The sequence below is a fragment of the Ursus arctos genome, unplaced genomic scaffold (assembly GCF_023065955.2).
Source record: "Ursus arctos isolate Adak ecotype North America unplaced genomic scaffold, UrsArc2.0 scaffold_31, whole genome shotgun sequence".
Taxonomy (NCBI): Eukaryota; Metazoa; Chordata; class Mammalia; order Carnivora; family Ursidae; genus Ursus; species Ursus arctos.
In genome coordinates, this window is record NW_026622997.1 from 278,691 (window position 1) to 299,166 (window position 20,476).

Genomic DNA, 20,476 nt, shown 5'->3' on the forward strand with positions numbered 1-20,476 from the left:
TCCTAGTGCAGGTGTACGGTCCTTTCCAAGGCCCCACGGAGCCCTGGCAGGGCGTCACAAGTCCTCAGGGTCAGCCCCGGGCTCCGCGTGGAGGACTTCCTGTTCTCCCAGAGCTGCACTCCCACGACCCGGAGCCCCTGGGATGCTCCGGGAAGGGTGGTGGCTGTGGTGCATGGGAGCGTGTTGTTGGACACTGTAAGCGCTGGAGGATCGCCCACAGGTGCCGAACACGATCGTTCCGAGCACTGCGCGAGGGAAGGGAACGCGACCGCACCCACCCAAGTCCGCACCCCGCACCCCCCTCCCCCGCCTCCAGTCCGCACCCTGCAACCCCCAATCTCCACCCCGCAATCCCCAGCCTCCACCCCGCAACCCCCAGCCTCCACTCCGCACCCCGCGACCCCCCCCCGCCTCCACTCCACTCCGCGCCCCGCCCCCGGCAGCGGCACCCCCCGCCCCCCGCCCGGCCCCGAGACTCACTCGGGGAAGCGCCCTGCACAGCCAGCACTCGCCGCCCACCAACCGACCGACACAAGTACGTCACGGACCCCAAACAAATGCCGCCCCCCGCGTTCCTGCAAGCCGCGCCACAAACCACAGACCCAGACACCGGCCCGCCAGCAGGTGGCCGGCGGACAGCGCCTGGGACCCAGTCCGGTCGGGTCAGGCCCAGCGGGTGAGAGGGCCGGCCTGGGGGTCCCGAACCCGTCCCCCCGAAGCGCCGTGCTGCCTGGACCCCGCGCCGCCCCTCGTTCCTTCTGTCAATCCTCGGCCCTCACCCCCCAACTCTTTCCCTCAATCTGGAGCCAGATCGATCCTGGGCCTCTCCGTGGACCCTCGGCTGTTCCCGCCGGCACTCCCGGTGTCCGCCAACACTGTCTTTCAGCCCTCCTAGGCCCTCTCGGTGGACACTCCGCGCCTCGCTCGCACTCTGCCGGGTCCATCAATCCTCCGTAATGCACAGATCCTGGCTCGGCCCTCCCCGCCGCGGCTCGGCCCTCCCCGCCGCGGCTCGGCCCTCCCCGCCGCGGCTCGGCCCTCCCCGCCGCGGCTCGGCCCTCCCCGCCGCGGCTCGGCCCTCCCCGCCGCGGCTCGGCCCACTCCGTCAATCCTCGGCAGCGCACACGTCCTCCCTCGGCCCTCCCCGCCGCCGCTCGGTCCACTCCGTCAATCCTCGGCAGCGCACACGTCCTCCCTCGGCCCTCCCCGCCGCCGCTCGGCTTTCCCCATCATCACTCGGCCCACTCCGTCAATCCTCGGCAGCGCACACGTCCTCCCTCGGCCGTCCCCGCCGCCGCTCGGCTTTCCCCATCATCACTCGGCCCACTCCGTCAATCCTCGGCAGCGCACACGTCCTCCCTCGGCCCTCCCCGCCGCCGCTCGGCCCACTCCGTCAATCCTCGGCAGCGCACACGTCCTCCCTCGGCCCTCCCCGCCGCCGCTCGGCCCACTCCGTCAATCCTCGGCAGCGCACACGTCCTCCCTCGGCCCTCCCCGCCGCCGCTCGGCTTTCCCCATCATCACTCGGCCCGCTCCGCCAATCTTCGGCAGCGCACACGTCCTCCCTCGGCCCTCCCCGCCGCCGCTCGGCCCACTCCGTCAATCCTCGGCTGCGCACACGTCCTCCCTCGGCCCTCCCCGCCGCCGCTCGGCTTTCCCCATCATCACTCGGCCCACTCCGTCAATCTTCGGCAGCGCACACGTCCTCGTTCGGCTCTCTCCGCCAACTCTCGCTTCTTTCCGACTTGCTGGACTCTTGGCCTCGATCCAGGGATCTATGGCCCCATTACTTGGAGACCGCGGGATCCGGTTGTATATGGTGCGCCTCCGGAAGCCCCAGCATAGTCTCGGGTGTGCGGGTGTGGGGGGCTGGGAGGGAGGGTTAGGGTTCGTAGGGGATCAGGGGCAGGGGTTACGGGCCAGAGTCAGGATCCCGGTTGGAGGCCTCGGGTGACCTGAATGTTACAGGGTGCAGACTAGGACCTGGCTCAGCGTCAAGGGTCAGGTTTGGGGTCAGGATAGGGTGAAGCTGGGATTAGGGCTTAAGGGTTGGGTTTAAGCATAATTGCCCTCTTCCCCTTCCTCCCTGTGCATCGTAGTTCTTCGGGACGGAGGGGACTTGCCCGGGGTCACATTGATCCCACCCCCACCCGGGGTCCCGGGCTCTGACAGCAGAAGAGGTGACAGTCCTCGGGGTCACTGCCCCTTTCCAATCCAAGTCAGCCCGGTGGGAGAGTGGAGGGCGGGGCGGCCTCCCCGGGGTCGGGTGCTGCGGGCCCCACTGCGCCTGCGCAGCCTCAGGTTCCAGCGCAGCCTCGACCCGGGAGTCCCGCAGTGGACACCTGTAGATTTACACAGCGCTGGGCACAGTGACCAGCCGGCCTGCGCGTGCTGCCTTCTTGAGGCTGCCGGGGCTCCCCTGGCACCGGTTGAATCCTTTGTCCCATCCCGGCGGCCAGCTGGGAATGGGGCAGCTGTCCCGTTCAGGTGCTAGGACCAGCCCTTGGCCTCCGACCATCCAGGCAGGCAACTCTGGTCCTCCTGCTCTGGCCAGCCTGGGTCGTGACAACCCCCACGGCCAGGTACTGAGCTGACTGTGCTGCTGGGGAATTTAACAGGTCCATGGGAAGTTTTGGTGCTCCACACCTGTGTGATTGAGGGCGCCTCCTTGCTCACAGCCTCCTAGCCCGCCAAGACAGGTAGTAACCCTCAGAGCCCTGCGTGTGGGCCTGACCAGGGGAGCCATGTGGCACACTGCGCTGCAATCCCTTTTCCTTCCAGCTGTAACACACCTTTGACAGCCACACTTCTCAAGAACCAGAGATATGGGAGCCACTGTGGCTTCCAGTGGGCAGTTGCTCCTGGAGCCTTCCTGGTCCTGGACAGTCACGTGCACAGCCCGGGCAGGTGGCCTCTGGAGAGGCCCACTGGATTATGTGAATGTAGAATGTTCCGCAAGGGGAGTCACTGGTATTTTGCCTGATTAGACTGGGTTTACAGTTTTTGAGGGAGCAGATCAAAGAAGCTTAACCCTGTAACCTTACTGTTGTTCACCTGGCGGAGGAAGTGCTGTCAGGTTTCACACTGGGAAGTGATTTCCTGTCACGTGTATACTTTGTGTCTTCTTTTAAAATTTAAATTCAATTAGCCAACGTATAGTACATCGATGGTTTTTGGTGTAGTGTTCAGTGATTCATCAGTTGCATATAACATCCAGTACTTATCAAATCATGTACCCTCCTTAATGCCCATCACCCAATTACACCATCCCCTCACCTGCCTTTCCTAAACCCTCAAGTTTGTTTCCTGGAGTCAAGAGTCTCTCATGGTTTGTCTCCCTTTCTGATTTCTTCCCGTTCAGGTTTCCCTCCCTTCCCCTATGGTCCTCCGTGCTATGAGGTACGTTCCACACATGACTGAAACCTGGAGATAATTGTCTTTCTCTGCTTGACTTATTTCATTTGGAATAATCCCCCCCCCCAGTCCCATCCATGTTGATGCAAATGGTGGGTATTCATCCTTTCTGATGGCTGAGTAATATTCCATTGTATATATGGACCACATGTTCTTCATCCTTTCATCTGATGAAGGACATAGCTCCTTCCACAGCTTGGCTATTGTGGACATTGCTGCTATGAACATTGGGGTACATGTGCCCCTTCTTTCCACTACATCTGTATCTTTGGGGTAAATACCCAGTAGAGCAATTGCTAGGTCATAAGGTGGCTCTATTTTTAATGTCTTGAGGAACCTCCATACTGTTTTCCAGAGTGGCTGCACCAGCTTGCATTCCCACCAACAGTGTACTTGGGTCCCCCTTTCTCCAAATCCTCCCCAACATTTGTAGTTTCTTGCCTTACTAATTTTCGCCATTTTACCTGGTGTAAAGTGGTATCTTTTTGTGGTTTTGATTTGTATTTCCCTGATGGCTGGTGATGTGGAGCATTTTTTCATGTGTCTGTTAGCCTTTTGTATGTCTTCTTTGGAGAAGTGTCTCTTCATGTCTTCTTCTCATTTTTTGACTGGATTATTTGGTTTTTGGGTTTTGAGTTTGAGAAGATCTTTATAGAGTTGAATACCAGCCCTTTATCTATGGTGTCATTTGCAAATATCTTCGCCCATTCCATGAGTTGCCTTAGTTTTGCTGACTGTTTCCTTTGCTTTGCAAAGGATTTTTATCTTGATCAAATCCCAAAAGTTCATATCTGCTTTTGTTTCCTTTGCCTTTGGAGACGTGTCTAACAAGAAGTTGCTGTGGCCGATGTTGAAGAGGTTACTGCCTATATTCTCCTCTAGAATTCTGATGGATTCCTGTCTCACATTGAGGTCTTTCGTCCATTTTGGGTTTATCTTTGTGTATGGTGTAAGAGAATGGTCCAGTTTCATTCTTCTGCATGTGGCTGGCCAGTTTTCCTAGCACCATTTATTGAATAGACTGTCTTTTTTTCCATTGGATATTTTTTTCCTGCTTTGTCAAAGATTAGTTGACCATAGAGTTGAGGGTCCATTTCTGGGCTCTCTATTCTGTTCCATTGATCTATGTGTCTGTTTTTGTGCCAATACCATGTTGTTTTGGTGATCACAGATGTGTAATATAGCATGAAGTCAGGCAACATAATGCCCCCAGCTTTGTTTTTCTTTTTCAACATTCCTTTGGTGATTTGGGGTCTTTTCTGGTTCCATAAAAATTTTAGGATTGTTTGTTCCAGCTCTTTGAAAAATGCCAATAGTATTTTAATAGGGATGGCATTGAAAGTGTGAAAGTGTAGATTGCTCTAAACAGCATAGACATTTTCACAATGTTTATTCTTCTAATTCCGTGAGCATGGAATGTTTTCCCATCTCTTTGTGTCTTCCTCAATTTCTTTCATAAGTGTTCTATAGTTTCTAGAGTATAGATCCTTTACCTCTTTGGTTAGGTTTATTCCTAATTATCTTATGGTTTCTGGTGCAATTGTAAATGGGATCAATTCCTTAATCTCTCGTTCTTTAGTCACATTGTTAGTGTATAGAAATGCAACTGATTTCTGTGCACTGATTTTGTATCCTGCCATGTTACTGAATTGCTGTATGAGTTCTAGCCATTTGGGGGCAGAGTCTTTTGGGTTTTCCACATAAAGTATCTTGTCATCTGTGAAGAGAGAGAGTTTGACTCTTCTCTGCCAATTTCAATGCCTTTTATTTCTTTTTGTTGTCTGATTGCTGAGGCTAGGACTTCTAGTACTATGTTGAACCATAGTGGTGAGAGTGGGCATCCCTGTTGTGTTCCTGAACTTAGGGGAAAGCTCTCAGTGTTTCCCCATTGAGAATGATATTCACTGTGGGCTTTTTAGATGGCTTTTATGATATTGAGGAATGTTCCCTCTATCCCTACACTGTGGGGAGTTTAATCAGGAAAGGGTGCTATATTTTGTCAAATGCTTTTTCTGCATCAATTGAGAGGATCATATGGTTCTTGTCTTTTCTTTTATTAATGTGCCCTATCACATTTATTGATTTGTGAATTTTGAACCACCCTTCATGCCAGGAATAAATCCTACCTGGTTGTGATGGATAATCCCTTTAATGTATTGTTGGATCCTATTGGCTAGGATCTTCTTGAGTATTGTGACATCCATGTTCATCAGGGATATTGGTCTGTAATTCTCATTTTTGATGGGGTCTTTGCCTGATTTTAGGATCAGGGTAATTCTGGCCTCACAGAACAAGTTTGGAAGTTGTCCTTCTGTTTCTGTTTTTTGAAATAGCTTTGGTAGAATAGGTATTATTTCTTCTTTAAATGTTTGGTAGAATTCCCCTGGGAAGCCATCTGGCCCTGGACTCTTGGTTTTTGGGAGATTTTTGATTACTGCTTCAATTTTGTTACTGGTTATTGGTCTATTCCAGTCTTGGTAGTTTATAAGTTCCCAGGAAGGCATCCGTTTCTTCCAGGTTGCCTGATTTGTTGATATCATTGCTGGTAATAATTTCCAATGATTGTTTCTATTTCCTTGGTGTTAGTTGTGATCTCTCCCCTTTCATTCATGATTTTATTAATTTGGTCCTTTCTTTTTTCTTTTGAGAAGTCTGGCCAGTGGTTTATCGATCTTATTAATTCTTTCAAAGAACCAGCTTCTAGTTTTGTTGATCTCTTCTACTGTTTTTCTGGTTCCTCTTTCATTGATCTCTGATCTAATCTTTATTATTTCTCTTCTCTTGCTTGGTTTAGGTTTTATTTGCTGTTCTTTCTCCAGCTCCTTTAGGTGTAAGATTAGCTTGTGCATTTGGGATTTTTCTACTTTACTGTGAGAGACTTGGATGGCTATGTATGTCCCCCTTAGGACAGCCTTTGCAGGATCCCATAGGTTTTGGACCATTGTGTTTTCATTCTCATTAGTTTCCATGAATTGTTTAAGTTCTTCTTTAATTGTTTGGTTGACCCAACCATTCTTTAGCAGGTGCTCTTTAACTTCCAAGTGTTTGAGTTCCTTCCAAATTTTGTCTTGTGGTTGAATTCCAGCTTCATAGCATTGTGGTCTGAAAATATGCAGGGAATAATCTCAGTCTTTTGGTATTAGTTGAGACCTGATTTATGACCCAGTATGTGGTCTATTCTGGAGAAAGTTCCCTGTGTGTTCAAGAAGAATGAGTATTCTGTTGTTTTAGGATGGAATGTTCTGTGTGTATCTACAAAGTCCATCTGGTCCAATGTGTCATTCAAAGCTCTTGTTTCTTTGTTGATCTTCTGCTTAGATGATCTGTCCATTGCTGTGAGTGGAGTTTTGAGGTCCCCTTCTGTGAATGTATTATTTTCGAAATGATTCTTAATTTTGGTTGGCAGTTGGCTTGTGTACTTGGCTACTCCTGTGTTGGGGACATAGATATTTACAATTGTTAGATTTTCTTTTTTTTTTTTTAAGATTTTATTTATTTATTCGACAGAGATAGAGACAGCCAGCGAGAGAGGGAACACAAGCAGGGGGAGTGGGAGAGGAAGAAGCAGGCTCATAGCGGAGGAGCCTGACGTGGGGCTCGATCCCAGATCACCAGGATCACGCCCTGAGCCGAAGGCAGACGCTTAACCGCTGCGCCACCCAGGCGCCCCATACAATTGTTAGATTTTCTTGTTGGATAGACCCTTTAAGTATGATATAGTATCCCTCTACATTTCTTACTATGGTCTTTGGTTTAAAATCTAATTTGTCTGATATGGGAATTGCTTCCCCACTTTCTTTTGAGATCCGTTGGCATGCTAGATGGTTCTCTATCCCCTCACTTTCAATCTGGAGGTGTCTTTAGGTTCAAAATGAGTCTCTTGTAGACAGTATATGGATGAGTCCTGTCGTTTTAGCCAATCTGCAACCCTGTGCCATTTCATGGGAGCATTTAGGCCATTCATGTTGAGGGTAACTATTGAAAGATATGAATTTAGTGCCATCATATTGCCTATAAAGTCCCTGTTTCTATAGATTGTCTCTGTAAATTTCTGGTCTATGTTACTCTTGGGTTCTTTCTTCTTTTATAGAATCCCCCTTAAAATTTTTTGCAGGGCTGGCTTGGTGGTCCCATATTCTTTCAGTTTCTGCTTGTCCTGGATGCTCTTTGTCTCTCTGTCCATTCTGAATGACAGCCTTGCTGGATAAAGTATTCTTGGGTGGAAGTTCTTCTTATTTAGTGTCCTGAATATGTCTTGCCTGCCCTTTCTGGCTTGCCAGGTCTCTGTGGACAGGTCTGATGTTATTCTGTTGTTCCTCCCTCTGTATGTAAGAAATCTCTTCCCCCTACCTGCTCTCAGGATAGCTTCTTTAGCTCTAAGATTTGCAAGTTTTACTGTTCTATGCCAGGATGTTGGTCTACTTTTATTGATCTTGGGAGGGGTCTTCTCTGCCTCTTGGATATGAATGCTTATTTCCTTCTCAAAATTAGGGAAGTTCTCAGCTGTGGTTTGCTCAAATATACCTTCTAGTCCTCTCTCTGTCCACCCCCTCAGGGATCCCATTAATTCTGACATGGGAACATTTCATGGTGTCACTGATCTCTCTGGGTCTGACTTCTTGGGCTTCTAGCTGTTTGTCCCTATCCTCCTTGGCTTCCTTCCTTTCTATCAGCTTATCTTCTAGCTCACTAATTCGTTCTTCTGCAGCTTTTACCCTGGCTGTTAGAGTATGCAGTTTAGACTGCATCTCATTCATAGCATTTTTACGTTTGGGCTGATTAGATCTCATTTCTGTGCTCAGAGATTCTATATCGTCACTAATGGTTTTCTCAGGCTTAGCGATTGACTTCATAATTGCTACCCTGAAGTCTATCTCTGACATCTTGCTTATATCCATATCCATTAGGTGTGTGGGAGAGGCCATTGTCTCTGGTTCTTTTCTTTGTTGGGAGTTCCTCCTCCTAGTCATTCTGTTAAGGGATGGTTGAGGGAATGTACAGAGTCCAAAATATCAACCGCAACCCAAGCAAGAGGCACCGTAGGAAAATTCAGAGCTGTTGGAAACCACCACCAAAAAGACAAAGCCAAAATGAAACACAGGATAAAATTTATAAAATTTAAAAAATTTAGAAAAAATTAAAAATTTAAATAAAGAGGAGGGTGAGGGGAGGGGACTATAAATCTCTCAGTGTGGACAAAGTAGGGTGTTTCAGTTCTTGCATGTATTTTGTTCTGTTTTTTAGATACCCTACTTCCCAAATTTATGGGGAAGATAAAACTGGTGTATATATAAAGGTAATATTGAGTAGGGAAAAAAGGACTACATTGACGCCTATATCTATAAAAAAATTTAGGTGTGAAGAAGTACAAGTTAAAAGTTACTATGAAATATGATATATTGAACATCTAGTTGAAATGCGAAAAAGGAAAAAGAGAAAACATAGAAGAAGCATAAGAGAAAATGAAAAGAGTTGTGTCTGAAAAATAAACACGCCGTGAGGCAACAACTGGAGCTCAATATACTCTTGTCCCCAGTGTTGGGATTTTACAGTTTTATGGGGACCATACGCTGTCCTCCTCTTGTTCTCCAGCCTGTCGTCTGGGGAGGGGCCTTGCCGCACTGTTTCTCAGGCAACCGCCCCCGGCAGAGTTGCCCGGCCTCCTGTCGGGGACTGGGCTCCGTGTAAACCGATTTTTGAGTTTCTGTTCTCTGGCGACTTCCCGCGCCTCTTCCGAGGGTCAGAGCAAAAATGGCCGCACCCAAACCTGTGTCCCAAAGCAGCGAAATTGCGGTCTGTTCTCTTCACTAAACCCTCCAGGAAAAGCAGTCTCCGTTTCTGTAGGAGGCGTTGCAAACCGCAGGCTCCCGCAGTGCGCCCGCAGCGACTCGCAGAGCTGCGCCCTGGACCGGGGTGTGTCCCTGCCCTTCGCGCTCCGCAAACCGGTTGTCCTGGCCTCGGGCCCAAGCACCTGCCGCGCCCGGATCCTGCCCGCGGCGGCTCTAAAGCCCTTTCGCAGCGCGGCCGCTGTCCAGCTCTTGCCACCTGGGAGCAGGACGCTTTAGGGTCCAGTGTTACATCCCGTTCCCAGAGCCAGCGATGGCGGCTCCCTCCCCTTCTGTTGATCTTCTGTGTATCTTCGGGGTCGGATTCACCGCTCCACCCTTCTTCCCTGCGGCAGGCTGTGCGTTTCTGCTGGAGGTCCAGACACACATTCGTGCATCTCAGGCGGGGTTCCTGGGTGTTCAGGCAGTTCGGTAAACATCCAGCTAATTGAGGGGACTGGTTGAAACAGGGTCCCGTACTCCTCTGCCGTCTTGCCCCCGTGAATGTTTTCTTGTCAAATACTGTGAGGATAGAGGATGAGAAGCAGTTTGCATCCGCATGGTGTGTGCATAGCTATGTTTACGTTACTATATCATGACGCCGGCATCAGAGTACGGTCTAGAGGGACGTGGACAGCATGTGCTGGTACTGCAGGCAGAGAAGTGTGGTTTGTCCTGTTTGCTGATTTCTGTAGTGTGAATATTTCTACCACACCTAATTTTAAGCTGCCAGTGTGACTCTACTGAAAGTGCAGATTCGGAGAGCTTAACTCGGTAACACAGCCCCATGCCGTATATTATAGTATTTTTTTTTTTAATCCTACAGACACAATAGATGTCAAAAAGCATAGATCAGCATAAAATATAGCTCTTCCCATAAGCAGACTGGGGTGATCTCTGAAAATGGTTCACATGACCTAGAAAGCCATACAAAATCACGCAAATCAAGAGGTTCGAATCTTTGTGTTCACTTGAAGAACACACCTGAAGCTGCCCAGGCCATCAGGAATATGCATATCAGGAAAGCCGCCGAGCATCTGAACGGTGTCACTTTGCATAAGCAGCGTGCGCCACTCCTGGCTGCGATGGTGGAGGTGGGTGGTGTGCCCAGGCCACACAGTGGGGCTGGACACACGGCCAGTGGCCCCAAAAGAGCACTGAATTTTGCTGCACATGCTTAAAGGTGCAGAGAGTAATGCTGAGCTTAAGGGTTTAAATGCAGACTCTCTGGTTATTGAGCATATCCAGGTGAACAAAGCCCCCAAGATATGACCCAGAACTACCACGTTTATGGTTGGATTCACCCACATGTGAGCTCTCCCCGCCACATCGAGGTGGGAGAGAAACCCTGTGAAGATTCAAGGCCCTCCACATCCCTAAAGTTTTTAGAAGGCCAGTGGTGTGGAACATGCCAGGTCATCCCACTAAAGTAAAGGACAGATTATTCCCCGCCATGTTTAATGCAGTTAATGGTAATACCACTAATGCCTGGCCATCGTCCTTCTATAGGCAACACGTTTACATTCATGAGACGATTTCCAGTGACTGACTGGAGCCCAGAGCAGAACAGGGCTCTGGTAGCTCCACCACACCCAACAGAGCCTCAGGCTGGAGAGATCGCCACGGTGGGAGAAGATTCAGAGTGCTGTTCCTGCTGGTAAGCCCCCAAAGGAGAGTCACAGCACAAACCCCTGGTTTCCAGATCAAGCCATGCTATCTACTGCAAAAGATGGTATCCTATTAGGGGACAGCTCCTGGCATTGCTACTGGGCTTTAGTAGAGACAGGGCTCCTGACATGGGACCTCAAATGTCCATGGGGTTGTCGGGAACTGCCCATCATGAGCTGGGTTCTATCAGACCAATCAAGGGATAAGGTCAGGAGTTACAGCTTTAATTACTGTAAGACAGAAATACTATGTTCCAGATCAAGAAGGAGCAGAGCCGAGTGCTGCGCAAGGCTATGAGCAGGTGGTTCAGATCTCTACGCCACCCACATTCGTGCTTCTGCCTCTCCCTTTACTCACACCGGCGGCTGCACTGGGGGTGTTCCACGTTATCTACTGCTGCATAACCAGTTGTCCCCAAAATTGGTGATTTAAGCCAACAGCTATTTAATGGTATCTCATAATGTTGTGAACCAGACACAGGGAAAGTTTGGCTGGTGTTTCTTTGTTCCACATAGCATCACCTGAGATCACGTGGAAGGGTTCAGCCAGTCAATGGACTGCTCCAGAGAGTCAAAGACAGCTTTACTCATGCTCAGCATCTTGGTTTGTTCAACCATAGCCTCGGTTCTTCTTTCTTCTGGCTTTCTTTCCATCTACCTGTTCTCTTAGGACCTCTCCACATGGTCCCTCAGACATAGTAGTCAAACTTTTTTTTTTTTAAGATTTTATTTATTTATTTATTTGACAGAGAGAGACAGCCAGCGAGAGAGGGAACACAAGCAGGGGGAGGGGGAGAGGAAGAAGCAGGCTCCCAGCAGAGGAGCCTGATGCGGGGCTCAATCCCAGAACGCCGGGATCACGCCCTGAGCCGAAGGCAGACGCTTAACGACTGTGCCACCCAGGCGCCCCCTGACAAGCTGATCTTAAATCTTATATGGGAATACAAAAGAATGAAAACAGCCAAAAGAGATTTGTGTAAAAAAAAAAAAAAAAAAAAGATGGAGAAATTATACACTCTGATTTCAAAACTTATTATAAAGCTTGAGGATTAAAGACTGTGTACTAATGACATAAGAATAGACATAGAGATCAATGGAACATAATGAAAAATCCAGAAATAAAGACTTATATTTGTAAGTATTTCCAAATTGTCCTTTGAGAGTGGATGAATTTTTTCCCAATCATCAATAAAGGAAAAGTCGCAGTAGGTTTTTGACTGAGTTTGGCTTATGTTTCTGAAGCAATATTCTGGATGTCAAGGCAGTTTTCACAAACGCTTTCCTGGGCACCATTAAAGAGACGGGAGCAAGGCCTCTTCTCCAGGAAGGCTTCAGCAGGGCAGCAACCAGCCCAGGACTGCCCATCAGTGATGAAGACACCCTGGGAGCTTTGTGCATATCTGAGACATTGGTTTTATGACCTGGTGAGATCTGCACGACCTTTTACCTTGGCTGGTTTCCTGAATTTGTCGAAGGGCAGATGGAAAGAGATCTTCCAGCCTCTGAAAACATTTATTGTGACACAGAGGGAAACAATGTCAGATCGATAGTATGCTAGGAAGCAGGGAGGAGGTCAGGTCCCGGGGAGAAATCCTAGCTGTGACTCTGCAAAGGGGCACAGGGGACAGCCCTTGCCCCTCCCTTGGCATGGAAGGGAACTGCACAGAGGAAGGGAGGAGGGAAAAGAGAGAGGTCAATGTGTAGGTTTGTTATTTGGATTCCTTGAAAGGACAGTGTTTCTCAGAATCCAGATTCTGTCTGGGTAGGGAATCCCCTGAAATAGTTATTCCTGGGACAATCCCAAGCTGGCCCTTGAAGTAATTCTGTGCTAGAAATCCCCTGTGGGGGAGGTGAGTGTGACAGTGGCACCTTTAACCCTCCCAGTCCTGGGAGGGTGCCATACTCCCCCAGGCTCTGCCTGCTGCGCTCACAGGCTCTTTGCCGGCAGCTGCCCTGTGGTCTAAGCAGGGCCCCCACCCAGGGATGCTCTGACCTACATATGGACCCAGAACTCTCCTTGCTCTTTCCTCACAAGGCTCCTTGCAGGCTCTGCTTTCCTTTGTCTGTCTCTACGCCTTCCCTGGTGCGTACCCTTCCTGTAATGAAAGGCGTGCATGCCATGCCCTCCCGCTTTCCTTTCCCTGGGAGGCCATTAGGACAGCAGTAGAGATTTGCATTTGAAGACTTGCTCACCAGCTACTATGAATGTGACTGTGGGTGAGTTCACTGCTTGCTTATCAGGGGGGTACTAATATTTACCTCATTAGAAGGCGAGAACAGTTAATCAGGTGCCTTTTACTAATATCTTGTGCACTTCCTGAAATATGATAAGTGCTCGTTAAATGTCATTTTCCATGTTTTGTTATTCACTCACTTACTCATTTTTTTAAAGTTCATTCATGCGTTTGGTAAATGTTAAGTGTTTACTATACCAGACAGCATGCCTGGGAAGTGCTGGAGCTCCAAGTTAATCAAGACACAATCGTGACCCCCCAGATCTCCGCTGTTTCATGGGGGTGAACACACAAATACGCAGATACATTTCCTGGTGGAGAAACTTGTTCTGAGGGACTTGTGGAAGGCGAATGATTGCACAGAGGATGGGCACCTGACCCAGACTAGGACAGGAGTTAGGGAAGGCTTCCTGGAGGAGGCATAGCTTACATCTTGTATCTGTATAAATCCCTGACACTGTGGGTAGAGCTGGAAGGACACGCATGTTCTCTGACCTGGTGGCAGAGAGCTGTATGTCCAGGCACATGCAGGGGACTCGGAACCATGCACAGAACCTGCTCGCCTTGCAGCTCTGCAGCTCGGGTCTGGGCTGTGGGCACAGCTCTGACAGACACCATTCCTGAGAAAGGCGCTTCCTGGGCTCTCTGTGCAGGAGCTTCTCTCGAGGTTCCCTGCTCCCCTGAGAAAGGAGACCTCTGCCCCAAGATGGTGTAGGCTGCCCAGGCAGGAGAGGCAAAAAGGGGAAGGAAGACAGGAATGATTTAATGCTAAGCAGCTGCCTCCTCTCTCCTCTTTCCAGAAATGAGGCAAAGGGCTAAGAAGGTAATGGGCGCAGAAGAAATGTGGACGTGAGGAGCCTGCGCTTGTAAGGCTTTCCCCTCTCTTCTTCCTGCTGCGGGCTTGCTCCGTGCCACCTTCCACCTGATCTGACCCTTTCCGCTGGGTTACTGGTGATGTTTCAGATTCTGCAGATCCTATTGGACGCTCGATGCAGGGCGGCGGCTACAGATCCAAGATCACAATCTTGGTTTCCGCACACAGGGGATGATAGGAACCCGGAGAGGCACCTGCAGGGAGACTGGCAGGGCCCACTGTTTCCTGTCTGTTCCATCAGGCTCTCTTCCCCCTTCATACCCATCCTATCTGTTTGAAACGTATGTCTACCCCACAAAACACATTACTAATTTTCCAAGTTCATGGCTATAAAATAAGAGCTTCAAATAGGAGAAGCTGACTTATGTTGAGTTTTTTGAAATACTGGCTTCATTCTTGGATCCCATTACTCTCCATAGGCACTTCTATGAGCCCAGGTTCTCCAGGATGGAAAGTCCTGCAGTGAAATGGGTGCATTTGACACCTGTCAGTGCTGAAGGTACAGTAAATGGCCGCTAAGAACACAGCAAAAAAGATGATAATGACATTTTTGTGGGATTATTACTTTTGAAAAAATTGGGAGTACCTTTCATAAAGGCTTTTTTGGGAATGTGTTTTGTGGCACAGTCCTGATGGTTTGGGAGAGGGCAGTGATTCACTGGAATGTTAGGGGGATCAGAGTAGTGAAGTAAACTCGCTGAGGGCACATGGCCTGTGCCCTCCCTTTTCGTCCCCATCCAAACCTCCAGAGCTAGGGAGGAAGCAGCAGTGTGGGTGTGTGTGAGGTCACAGAGCACAGGGATTAGGGAGTGTCCAGCAGTAAAGGTGGGGAAACAGAGTCACGGTGGTATGAAAGCCGATGTGTGCTGTTCTGCTATGTGCAAGGTGGGCTCAGCACTTGATTGGTGGGCTAGGATTGTTCTAAGAACTATATTTGGTTTGCAGTTTCCGGGACAGGATAGGAAGAGTGCCATAGAGCTCAAGACAGGAAAGTAAGGTCCTTCGTAAAGAACATTTTATAAACTGTTTCTGAATTCTCTCCAATTGTCTCATGACAACGCAAAAGACTCCACCGCAAAATTGCTAGAACTCATACAGCAATTTAGCAACGTGGCAGGACACAGAATCAATGCACAGAAATCAGTTGCATTTTTACACATTAACAATATGACTGAAGAGGGAGAAATTAAGGAATCGATTCCACTTACAATTGCACCAAAAACCATAAGATTACTAGGAATAAACCCAACCAAAGAGGTAAGATATCTGTACTCTAGAAACTACAGAACACTTATGAAAGAAATGAAGAAGACACAAAGAAATGGAAAAGCATTCCATGTTCATGGTTGGAAGAATAAATATTGTTAAAATGTCTAGTCTACCCAGAATAATCTACAGATTCAATGCGATCCCTATCAAAATATCATTGACATTTTTCACAGAGCTGGATTAAATAAACCTAAAATTTGTACGGAAACAGAAAAGACCCCGAATAGTCAGGGGAATGCTGAAAAAGAAAACCAAAGCTGGGAGCATCACAATGCCTGACTTCGAGGTATATTACAAAGCTGTGATCTTCTTCTTTTTCTTCTTCTTCTTCTTCTTGTTTTTAATTTATTTATTTGACACAGAGAGAGACAGCCAGCAAGAGAGGGAACACAGGCAGGGGGAGTGGGAGAGGAAGAAGCAGGCTCACAACGGAGGAGCCTGATGTGGGGCTCGATCCCAGGACTCTGGGATCACTCCCTGAGCTGAAGGCAGACACTTAACGTCTGAGCCACCCAGGTGTCCCAAATCTGTGATCATCAAGACAGCAGGGTACTGACACAAAAATGACACATAGATCAATGGAACAGAATAGAGACCCCGGAAATGGACCCTCAACTCTATGCTCAACTGATCTTCAACAAATCAGGATAGAATATCCAATGGAAAAAAGACAGTCTCTTCAATAAATGGTGCTGGGAAAATTGGCCAGCCACATGCAGAAGAATGAAACTGGACCATTCTCTTACACCATACACAAAGATAAACTCAAAATGGATGAAAGACCTCAGTGTGAGACAGGAATCCATCAAAAGCCTAGAGGAGAACATAGGCCGTAACCTCTCTGACCTCAGCTAACAGCAACTTCTTGCAAGACACGTCTCTAAATGCAAGGGACAAAAGCAAAAATGAACTATTGGGACTTCATCAAGACAAAAAGCTTCTGCACAGCAAAGGAAACAGTCAACAAAACTAAAAGGCAACCTACAGAATGGGAGAAGATATTTGCAAATGACATATCAGATAATGGGCTAGTATCCAAGATCTATAGATAACTTCTCAAAGTCAACACCCAAAACCCAAACAATCAAGTTAAGAAATGAGCCGAAAACATGAACAGACACTTCTTCAAAGAAGACATACAAATGGCCAACAGACACATGAAAAAATGCTTCACATCACTAGTCATCAGGGAAATGCAAACAAAACCACAATAAAATACCATCTTACACCTGTTAGAATTGCTAGAATTAACAAGACAGGGAGCAACAAATGTTGGTGCAGGTGTGGGGAGAGGGGAACCCTCTTACACTGTTGGTGGGAATGCAAGCTGGTGCAGCCACTCTGGAAAACACATGGTGGTTCCTCAAGACATTAAAAATAGAGCCACCTTATGACCTAGCAATTGCTCTACCTGGTATTTACCCAATGATACAGATGTAGTGATCTGAAGGGGCACCTGCACCCCAATATTCATAGCAGCAATGTCCACAGTAGACAAACTGTGGAAGGAGCCAAGATGTCCTTCAAGAGATGAATGGTTAAAGAAGATGTGATTCATATATACAATGGAATATTACTCAGCCATCAGAAAGTATAAATACCTACCATTTATCTCGACGTGGATGGAACTGGAGGGTATTACGCTGAGTGAAATATGTCAATTGGAGAAAGACAATTACATGATCTCACTGATATGTGGAATTTAAGAAACAAACAGAGGATCATAGGGGAAGAGAGGGAAAAAAATAAGATAAAATCAGAGAGGAGACAAAAGAGAATCTTGCCTACAGGAAACAAACTGAGGGCTGCTGGAGGGGAGGTGGGTGGGGGATGGGGTAATTGGGTGATGGGTACAAAGGAGGGCATGTCATGTAATGAGCACAGGTTGTTATAAACACCTAATGAATCACTAAACACTACATCTGAAACTAATGATGCGATATATGTCAGCGAACTGAATTTAAATTAAAAAATAAAACTGGAAAAAATGAGAAGACCTTGCAGTTACAGTGTAAATAAGTCAAAAAAAACCAAAAAGCAAAAAAACCCAAAAAAACCCCAGAAAACAAACATCTAAGGAGGTGAACAGACTTGCACAAGTTAGGTAGCAAGTGACATCCCAGGACTGGAACTCCCATCTCCTCTCAGAGCAGGCTGTGTATCCTGTGTGATCTCGACGCGTGCCTCCCACTCTGCCCGGCTGGTGTGAACAGGCTGCTCACGGTCGCATCACTCCTCATGGACTCCTACATGCTCTCCTGGACCCCCTTGCTCTCAGGAAGGCCCCTGAGTGATGGCACGTGATGGGTTCCCGAAAGCAGCAGGGGAGGACTGGGAGTGGTGGGTGGCTAACCGGGGAAGCTCTCAACAGAGAAGCACCGTCCTATGTTTGGAAGAGGAGGGTGGATGGAATGCATGAGAGGAATGTGATCAGAGAGTACTTTTTGTTTATTGACTCTGCCGTAGCGAAAGTGAGAGAAAATCATGACATCATGGGCGAACAAAGGGCGCAGGCAGAGTGGTTCAGGCAGGGGATTTCCAGCTCAGCTTGTACATAAGCTGGACGCCAGTCCTTTCCCTCTGCCTCCTGTGTCGGCTCCGGTGATTGCAGACATGGCATCCAGTGCTTCCTGCCTCCATGTAAGTTGGGGCTTGAACGTGGGGATGGGGAGAGGGAAAGCACTTCCAAGGCATGGGGGGAGATCTCAGGAGTCCGAGAGGGACAGAGCTCGGGGACGTGGGGGCAGAATGACTGGAAAGGCATCCTGCAGGGGATGACACAGGCTCTGGACCCACAGAAGCTGAAGGAAGTTTCTGGGAATAGATGCAGCTTGTTTGGCTCCTGAATGCTGTTGTGTGTCAGACCTGACCGGCCACTGTTAGGGAAGGATGGTGGGAAGTGGGAGTGGGCTTTGTGCTCACAGGGCTGGATTTGAAACTATGGAAATATTGTCTGGAGCCCATTTTCCTTCTTCTGATTAGGGGTCCCGGGGCTCTTCAACTTCCTTCTCCTCCCAAAACTCATTTACTCTAAGCTGTTAATGACCTGGTACATGAGCCTATAGAGAGTAGGTGCTCTACGTGGGCTGGCATCAGGCTGGTGCTCAGCACAGAGGGGCATCGGTCCAGTGAGGAAATGTCTGTGACGTCCAGACTGGGAAGATGGGTTTGAATGGAGCAGGAGGGAGGTCCTGCCAGGCTTTCCAGTGACAGCACAGAGGTGAGCCTGCCCAGCTTCAGACTATGGAAGGAAGACTTAGATCTGTGCCTACCTTCTGTGAGTGAGGCCCTGATCTAGCCACAGGAGGAGATCGTGTTCTGCAATAGGTAGATATACAAACACAGGAAGTCCAGGGGAACAAGTCACACCGACCACAGTGTCACTGAAATGTGTGAGTTCTTACAAGGCGATGGGACATTGAGAAGGAAACCAGGAGTACAGAGAACATGTGTCCTGGCCAGGGTTTCCATCTACAATAGTCATGGAGGGCAGTGCATGAGTGTCCCATGAGGCTGACAAGTCTTGATAATTCTCTTTGGGAGTGGATTTTAGCGTCCAGTATATAACGTTGGATGCTTTGTAACTGTATTTCGTTTCTGACATTTGGCAAACTTCATCTGGATATTTGCCTGCCGGCAAATAATGTGGGAAATCACTAAGGACATTGGGATGAATGAGAGGTATGGTTTTAAGGGAATAAGACTGATTTTCCTGTGTTAAAAGCTTGAAATTCCCAAAGAGAAGTTCCAAGAAAGGGAGGGACACAGCTTGTTGTAAAGGAGCTGGAGGACCAGGCAGGCAGGAGGGCGGGGCCGGGAAGGAGGGGACATGGTGTAAAAGATGGCAGGCAGGCACCTTGATTCAAGCTCTCTTGGTCTTCATTGTCCAGGTGAAAGTCTATTCTGAGGAGGGGACAGCAATGACCTTCACTGCTAACTTGGAGGACAGAGTGAAGAAGATCAGTGAACATGTCCGGGCTAAGACCAAGATTCCCGTGCAGGACCAGGTCCTTTTGCTGGGCTCCAAGACCCTAAAGCCCCAGAGGAAGCTGTCATCTTACGGCATTGACAAGCAGACGACCATCCACCTCACTCTGAAGGTGGTGGAGCCCAGTGACGAGGAGCTGCCCTTGGTTCTGGTGGAGTTATGCAATGAGGGGCAGAGGCACCTCCTTCAGGTGTGAAGGTCCAGCTCAGTGGCCCAGGTGAAACAGATGATAGAGACCAAGACCGCTATCATGCCTGAGAAACAGACTGTGACTTGCAATGGCAAGAGGCTGGAAGATGGGAAGACCATGGCAGACTATGGCATCAGAGGGGGCAATTTACTCTTCCTGACAGCCCACTGCGTTGGGGGCTGAGCCCTCCAGGGATGGGTGAGATCAGGAGCAAAAGTGCTTACTGTTGGCTCTTACTCCACCCACATGCCTTGATGATTTCCCAAATTAACGAGAAAGATAAACAGAAAAGGTTAAGGGTGAAGTAGGGAGGAAGACTGCAGAAAACTTTCTAACTCCATGATTTTTGGGTCTAACATAGTTGATTAGTGGCTGGATTGTGCATATTACTGAAAACAGAAAATAACATTTTAAGGCACAGTAGAGATAGCCTCAAGGCCAGCTTGCAATGAATTCCTTTCCTGGTTCCTTCTGATTTTTACAAAAATTCCTATTTCCTCTTCTGTTCAACAAGTTAGTTTTACACCGCGATCCATGTTCCCCTCATTTCTGTGTTTCCACCGTTATATTTCATCTGTAATATCACTCAAAATGTTGAATCAAATGGAATTTCTGCTTATAGAGAACAGAGAAATGATTTATATTGAAGTGAAGTAATTCCTCTGATATGATTACAATCTCATTAAAGAATTTAGAAAATCAGTTAAACTACCTTCTCTGTCCTTATTTAAAGTTGTTTGGTATGAAATGAATCCCGCCACAGTATACCATCTTATTCTCCATGCCCCACACTGAATTCAACGGTTATTTCTGGGGATGATGGTGAGCATGGAAAGATACCTCCCCTGAGGACTCAGAGATTTTGTTCTTCAGTTGGGGCTCCTTGGGGGAGGTGTGGTTTGGAGCAGTCTCTCTCCTGCCTGGGTTAGGGTCTAGTAGGTCTTCTCTGGGTTGGGGGCATCGTTTGGGTGAGGGCTTTGGGTTGGTCTCAGGGTTGACTCCCAAGGCTCTGCCC

General features: G+C 48.3%; 1 protein-coding gene across 1 annotated transcript; it reads left to right on the top strand.

Annotated features, from left to right (window-relative positions):
• The first annotated feature begins 1,624 nt into the window (after positions 1 to 1,624).
• LOC123000532 (ubiquitin D) lies at positions 1,625 to 20,131 on the top strand. Its single transcript, XM_044380785.3, is given in 5 exon segments — positions 1,625 to 1,851; positions 10,749 to 10,896; positions 14,434 to 14,513; positions 17,750 to 17,923; positions 19,174 to 20,131. Coding segments are annotated over 2 exon segments (627 nt in total). The 5' UTR covers positions 1,625 to 1,851; positions 10,749 to 10,896; positions 14,434 to 14,513; positions 17,750 to 17,767; the 3' UTR covers positions 19,645 to 20,131.
• The last annotated feature ends 345 nt before the right edge of the window (positions 20,132 to 20,476 follow it).